This window comes from Oncorhynchus masou, chromosome 2, assembly GCF_036934945.1.
Source record: "Oncorhynchus masou masou isolate Uvic2021 chromosome 2, UVic_Omas_1.1, whole genome shotgun sequence".
Taxonomy (NCBI): domain Eukaryota; kingdom Metazoa; phylum Chordata; class Actinopteri; order Salmoniformes; family Salmonidae; genus Oncorhynchus; species Oncorhynchus masou.
The window spans coordinates 5,819,139-5,826,993 of record NC_088213.1 but is presented as its reverse complement, the minus strand read 5'-3'; the positions used below and the strand labels follow the sequence as shown (position 1 = coordinate 5,826,993).

General features: G+C 50.3%; 1 protein-coding gene across 3 annotated transcripts in view; it reads left to right on the top strand.

The window, feature by feature from the left end:
- Positions 1 to 7,855, top strand: part of LOC135554572 (NT-3 growth factor receptor-like) — a 150,748-nt gene that overhangs the window by 109,797 nt on the left and 33,096 nt on the right. For all 3 annotated transcript variants that reach the window (XM_064986962.1, XM_064986958.1, XM_064986950.1), the window contains exon 13: positions 6,272 to 6,402. In XM_064986962.1, coding sequence (XP_064843034.1) covers positions 6,272 to 6,402 — 131 coding nt within the window. The remainder of the gene's footprint in view (positions 1 to 6,271; positions 6,403 to 7,855) is intronic.

The window sequence follows — 7,855 nt, the reverse complement described above, 5'->3', positions numbered from 1 at the left end:
TAGTTAGTTCCTCTGCCAATCACCAGACTAATTCAGAGGCCCAGTTAGTTAGTTCCTCTGCCAATCAACAGACTAATTCAGAGGCCCAGTTAGTTAGTTACTCTGCCAATCACCAGACTAATTCAGAGGCCCAGTTAGTTAGTTCCTCTGCCAATCACCAGACTAATTCAGAGGCCCAGTTAGTTAGTTACTCTGCCAATCACCAGACTAATTCAGAGGCCCAGTTAGTTAGTTCCTCTGCCAATCACCAGACTAAATCAGAGACCCAGTTAGTTAGTTACTCTGCCAATCACCAGACTAATTCAGAGGCCCAGTTAGTTAGTTCCTCTGCCAATCACCAGACTAATTCAGAGGCCCAGTTAGTTAGTTCCTCTGCCAATCACCAGAACTAATGCTTGATTCCTTCCTTTCTATTGCCGACTCAGATCTCAGTGAGTTAGGCTTGTATCCCAAAGGGCACCCTGTTCCCTACGTAGTGGACAAGTCCTATATACTGTGCTTGCTGAAGAGCAGGGCAGGCTGGGTATTGATCTTAGACACTCTTTGATCCGTCTGCATTGGTACAGTAAGGTGAGTCCCAAATGGCACCCTATACCCTACACAGTGCACTCCTCCAGGGCTCTTTTCAAAAGTAGTGCACTATGTAGGGTATAGTTTACCATTTGGAACCTAGGCCTATATAAAACTGGTTTGGCTAAGCTCCCTTCCTCTCTAATTGAATGAATAGAAACATCATTTCCCAGGTCTGAAATCTGAGTTTGTAAATGAAAGGCCGTGTCTTCAGGATGAATTCTCCCTCTGTGTCTCAGCTGGTTCTCTTTCCTTTAGAAGAGGATGTGTCCTCAGGTAGAGGGGGTTTGGTGCCTCTGCTCTACAGAGGTACGGCATCATACAGGCCCACATTACAACCTATTCTAGTGGACTACTTCTGACCAGAGCTTAATGGGCCCTGGTCAACAGTAGGAATAGGGCTCTGGTTTAAAGTAGTGCACTATGTAGGGAATAGGGCTCTGGTCAACAGTAGTGCACTATCTAGGGAATAGGGCTCTGATCTAAAGTAGTGCACTATGTAGGGAATAGGGCTCTGATCTAAAGTAGTGCACTATGTAGGGAATAGGGCTCTGGTCAACAGTAGTGCACTATCTAGGGAATAGGGCTCTGATCTAAAGTAGTGCACTATGTAGGGAATAGGGCTCTGATCTAAAGTAGTGCACTATGTAGGGAATAGGGCTCTGATCTAAAGTAGTGCACTATCTAGGGAATAGGGCTCTGATCTAAAGTAGTGCACTATGTAGGGAATAGGGCTCTGGTCAACAGTAGTGCACTATGTAGGGAATAGGGCTCTGGTCTAAAGTAGTGCACTATGTAGGGAATAGGGCTCTGGTCTATACTAGTACACTATGTAGGGAATAGAGTCCCATTCGAGTTTATCATCTTGTTTAGACAGCACCACCACTCTCTATCAGACAACACCACCACTCTATATCAGACAGCACAACCACTCTATATCAGACACCACCACCACTCTATATCAGACAGCACCACAATATATCAGACAGCACCACCACTCTATATCAGACAGCACCACCACTCTATATCAGACAGCACCACCACCACTCTATAGCAGTCAACACCACCACCACTCTTTTTTCTGACAGCACCACCATTCTATATCAGACAGCACCACCATTCTATATCAGACAGCACCACCACTCTATATCAGACAGCACCACCATTCTATATCAGACAGCACCACCACCACTCTAATCAGACAGCACCACCACTCTGTCAGACAGCACCACCACTCTATATCAGACAGCAGCACCACTCTATATCAGACAACACCACCACTCTATATCAGACAGCACAACCACTCTATATCAGACACCACCACCACTCTATATCAGACAGCACCACAATATATCAGACAGCACCACCACTCTATATCAGACAGCACCACCACTCTATATCAGACAGCACCACCACCACTCTATAGCAGTCAACACCACCACCACTCTTTTTTCTGACAGCACCACCATTCTATATCAGACAGCACCACCATTCTATATCAGACAGCACCACCACTCTATATCAGACAGCACCACCATTCTATATCAGACAGCACCACCACCACTCTAATCAGACAGCACCACCACTCTGTCAGACAGCACCACCACTCTATATCAGACAGCAGCACCACTCTATATCAGACAGCACCACCACTCTATATCAGACAGCACCACCACTCTGTATCAGACAGCACACCACCACTCTATATCAGACAACACCACCACCACTCTATATCAGACAGCACCACTACTCTATATCAGACAACACCACCACTCTATATCAGACAGCACCAACACTCTATATCAGACAGCACACCACCACTCTATATCAGACAACACCACCACCACTCTATATCAGACAGCACCACTACTCTATATCAGACAGCACCACCACTCTATATCAGACAGCACCACCACTCTATATCAGACAGCACCAACACTCTATATCAGACAGCACCACCACTCTATATCAGACAGCACCACCACTCTATATCAGACAGCACCACCACTCTATATCAGACAACACCACCACTCTATATCAGACAGCACCACCACTCTATATCAGAGAGCACCACCACTCTATATCAGACAGCACCACCATTCTATATCAGACAGCACCACCACTCTATATCAGACAGCACCACCACTCTATATCAGACAGCACCACCACTCTATATCAGACAGCACCACCACTCTATATCAGACAACACCACCACCACTCTATATCAGACAACAGCACCACCACTCTATATCAGAGAGCACCACCACTCTATATCAGAGAGCACCACCACTCTATATCAGACAACACCACCACCACTCTATATTCAGACAACACCACCACCACTCTATATCAGACAACAGCACCACCACTCTATATCAGAGAGCACCACCACTCTATATCAGAGAGAACCACCACTCTATATCAAACAGCACCACCACTCTATTTCAGACAACACCACCACTCTATATCAGACAACACCACTATTCTATATCAGACAGCACCACCATCATTCTATATCAGACAGCACCACCACCACTCTATATCTGACAGCACCACCACTCTATATCAGAGAGCACCACCACTCTATATCAGACAGCACCACCACTCTGTCAGACTGCACCACGACCACTCTATATCTGACAGCACCACCACTCTATATCTGACAGCACCACCACTCTATATCAGAGAGCACCACCACTCTATATCAGACAGCACCACCACTCTGTCAGACTGCACCACCACTCTGCCCCCCCCCCTCCCTCCAGACTCACTCTGTCCGTGTGTGTTTGTCCCCCCCCTCCCTCCAGACTCACTCTGTCTGTGTGTGTTTGTCCCCCCTCCAGACTCACTCTGTCTGTGTGTGTTTGTCCCCCCCTCCAGACTCACTCTGTCTGTGTGTGTTTGTCCCCCCCCCCTCCAGACTCACTCTGTCTGTGTGTGTTTGTCCCCCCTCCAGACTCACTCTGTCTGTGTGTGTTTGTCCCCCCCCTCCAGACTCACTCTGTCTGTGTGTGTTTGTCCCCTCCAGACTCACTCTGTCTGTGTGTTTTTGTCCCCCCTCCAGACTCACTCTGTCTGTGTGTGTTTGTCCCCCCTCCAGACTCACTCTGTCTGTGTGTGTTTGTCCCCTCCAGACTCACTCTGTCTGTGTGTTTTTGTCCCCCCCCTCCAGACTCACTCTGTCTGTGTGTTTTGTCCCCCCTCCAGACTCACTCTGTCTGTGTGTTTTTGTCCCCCCCTCCAGACTCACTCTGTCTGTGTGTGTTTGTCCCCCCTCCAGACTCACTCTGTCTGTGTGTGTTTGTCCCCCCCTCCAGACTCACTCTGTCTGTGTGTGTTTGTCCCCCCCTCCAGACTCACTCTGTCTGTGTGTGTTTGTCCCCCCTCCAGACTCACTCTGTCTGTGTGTGTTTGTCCCCCCTCCAGACTCACTCTGTCTGTGTGTGTTTGTCCCCCCTCCAGACTCACTCTGTCTGTGTGTGTTTGTCCCCCCTCCAGACTCACTCTGTCTGTGTGTGTTTGTCCCCCCCTCCAGACTCACTCTGTCTGTGTGTGTTTGTCCCCCCTCCAGACTCACTCTGTCTGTGTGTGTTTGTCTCCCCCTCCAGACTCACTCTGTCTGTGTGTGTTTGCCCCCCTCCAGACTCACTCTGTCTGTGTGTGTTTGTCCCCCCTCCAGACTCACTCTGTCTGTGTGTGTTTGTCTCCCCCTCCAGACTCACTCTGTCTGTGTGTGTTTGCCCCCCCTCCAGACTCACTCTGTCTGTGTGTGTTTGCCCCCCTCCAGACTCACTCTGTCTGTGTGTGTTTGTCCCCTCCAGACTCACTCTGTCTGTGTGTGTTTGCCCCCCTCCAGACTCACTCTGTCTGTGTGTGTTTGCCCCCCCTCCAGACTCACTCTGTCTGTGTGTGTTTGTCCCCCCCTCCAGACTCACTCTGTCTGTGTGTGTTTGTCCCCCCTCCAGACTCACTCTGTCTGTGTGTGTTTGCCCCCCCTCCAGACTCACTCTGTCTGTGTGTGTTTGTCCCCCCCCCCTCCAGACTCACTCTGTCTGTGTGTGTTTGTCCCCCTCCAGACTCACTCTGTCTGTGTATGTTTGTCCCCCCCTCCAGACTCACTCTGTCTGTGTGTGTTTTACCCCCCCCTCCAGACTCACTCTGTCTGTGTGTGTTTGTCCCCCCCTCCAGACTCACTCTGTCTGTGTGTGTTTGCCCCCCCTCCAGACTCACTCTGTCTGTGTGTGTTTGTCCCCCCTCCAGACTCACTCTGTCTGTGTGTGTTTGTCCCCCCTCCAGACTCACTCTGTCTGTGTGTGTTTGTCCCCCCCTCCAGACTCACTCTGTCTGTGTGTGTTTGCCCCCTCCAGACTCACTCTGTCTGTGTGTGTTTGCCCCCCTCCAGACTCACTCTGTCTGTGTGTGTTTGTCCCCCCCTCCAGACTCACTCTGTCTGTGTGTGTTTGTCCCCCCTCCAGACTCACTCTGTCTGTCTGTGTTTATCCCCCCCTCCAGACTCACTCTGTCTGTCTGTGTTTATCCCCCCTCCAGACTCACTCTGTCTGTGTGTGTTTGCCCCCTCCAGACTCACTCTGTCCGTGTGTGTTTGTCCCCCCTCCAGACTCACTCTGTCTGTGTGTGTTTTGTCCCCCCCCTCCAGACTCACTCTGTCTGTGTGTGTTTGTCCCCCTCCAGACTCACTCTGTCTGTGTGTGTTTGTCCCCCCTCCAGACTCACTCTGTCTGTCTGTGTTTATCCCCCCTCCAGACTCACTCTGTCTGTGTGTGTTTGCCCCCCTCCAGACTCACTCTGTCCGTGTGTGTTTGTCCCCCCTCCAGACTCACTCTGTCTGTGTGTGTTTGTCCCCCCTCCAGACTCACTCTGTCTGTGTGTGTTTGTCCCCCCCTCCAGACTCACTCTGTCTGTGTGTGTTTGTCCCCCTCCAGACTCACTCTGTCTGTGTGTGTTTGTCCCCCTCCAGACTCACTCTGTCTGTGTGTGTTTGACTCCCCCCCCCCTCCAGACTCACTCTGTCTGTGTGTGTTTGTCCCCCCTCCAGACTCACTCTGTCTGTGTGTGTTTGTCCCCCTCCAGACTCACTCTGTCTGTGTGTGTTTGTCCCCCCTCCAGACTCACTCTGTCTGTGTGTGTTTGTCCCCCTCCAGACTCACTCTGTCTGTGTGTGTTTGTCCCCCCCTCCAGACTCACTCTGTCTGTGTGTGTTTGTCCCCCCTCCAGACTCACTCTGTCTGTGTGTGTTTGTCCCCCCTCCAGACTCACTCTGTCTGTGTGTGTTTGTCCCCCTCCAGACTCACTCTGTCTGTGTGTGTTTGTCCCCCCCTCCAGACTCACTCTGTCTGTGTGTGTTTGTCCCCCCTCCAGACTCACTCTGTCTGTGTGTGTTTGTCCCCCCCCTCCAGACTCACTCTGTCTGTGTGTGTTTGTCCCCCCTCCAGACTCACTCTGTCTGTGTGTGTTTGTCCCCCTCCAGACTCACTCTGTCTGTGTGTGTTTGTCCCCCCCTCCAGACTCACTCTGTCTGTGTGTGTTTGCCCCCCCCTCCAGACTCACTCTGTCTGTGTGTGTTTGTCCCCTCCAGACTCACTCTGTCTGTGTGTGTTTGTCCCCTCCTCCAGACTCACTCTGTCTGTGTGTGTTTGTCCCCCCCTCCAGACTCACTCTGTCTGTGTGTGTTTGCCCCCAGACCTTCAGCACATTAAGCGCAGGGACATCCTCCTGAAGAGGGAGCTGGGAGAGGGGGCGTTCGGAAAGGTCTTCCTGGCTGAGTGCTACAACCTGATCCCCACCAAGGATACCATGCTGGTGGCTGTCAAGGTAAGGAGGGATCCTCCAAACAGACACAGTACTGTCTGTGGTAAATGGTTCTCATTAGGAGGGATCCCCCAAACAGACACAGTACTGTCTGTGGTAAATGGTTCTCATTAGGAGGGATCCCCCAAACAGACACAGTACTGTCTGTGGTAAATGGTTCTCATTAGGAGGGATCCTCCAAACAGACACAGTACTGTCTGTGGTAAATGGTTCTCATTAGGAGGGATCCCCCAAACAGACACAGTACTGTCTGTGGTAAATGGTTCTCATTAGGAGGGATCCCCCAAACAGACACAGTACTGTCTGTGGTAAATGGTTCTCATTAGGAGGGATCCCCCAAACAGACACAGTACTGTCTGTGGTAAATGGTTCTCATTAGGAGGGATCCCCCAAACAGACACAGTACTGTCTGTGGTAAATGGTTCTCATTAGGTGGGATCCCCCAAACAGACACAGTACTGTCTGTGGTAAATGGTTCTCATTAGGAGGGATCCCCCAAACAGACACAGTACTGTCTGTGGTAAATGGTTCTCATTAGGAGGGATCCCCCAAACAGACACAGTACTGTCTGTGGTAAATGGTTCTCATTAGGTTGGATCCCCCAAACAGACACAGTACTGTCTGTGGTAAATGGTTCTCATTAGGTGGGATCCCCCAAACAGACACAGTACTGTCTGTGGTAAATGGTTCTCATTAGGAGGGATCCCCCAAACAGACACAGTACTGTCTGTGGTAAATGGTTCTCATTAGTTGGGATCCCCCAAACAGACACAGTACTGTCTGTGGTAAATGGTTCTCATTAGGAGGATCCCCCAAACAGACACAGTACTGTCTGTGGTAAATGGTTCTCATTAGGAGGGATCCCCCAAACAGACACAGTACTGTCTGTGGTAAATGGTTCTCATTAGGAGGGATCCCCCAAACAGACACAGTACTGTCTGTGGTAAATGGTTCTCATTAGGAGGGATCCCCCAAACAGACACAGTACTGTCTGTGGTAAATGGTTCTCATTAGGAGGGATCCCCCAAACAGACACAATACTGTCTGTGGTAAATGGTTCTCATTAGGTTGGATCCCCCAAACAGACACAGTACTGTCTGTGGTAAATGGTTCTCATTAGGAGGGATCCTCCAAACAGACACAGTACTGTCTGTGGTAAATGGTTCTCATTAGGAGGGATCCCCCAAACAGACACAGTACTGTCTGTGGTAAATGGTTCTCATTAGGAGGGATCCCCCAAACAGACACAGTACTGTCTGTGGTAAATGGTTCTCATTAGGAGGGATCCTCCAAACAGACACAGTACTGTCTGTGGTAAATGGTTCTCATTAGGAGGGATCCCCCAAACAGACACAGTCCTGTCTGTGGTAAATGGTTCTCATTAGGAGGGATCCCCCAAACAGACACAGTACTGTCTGTGGTAAATGGTTCTCATTAGGAGGGATCCCCCAAACAG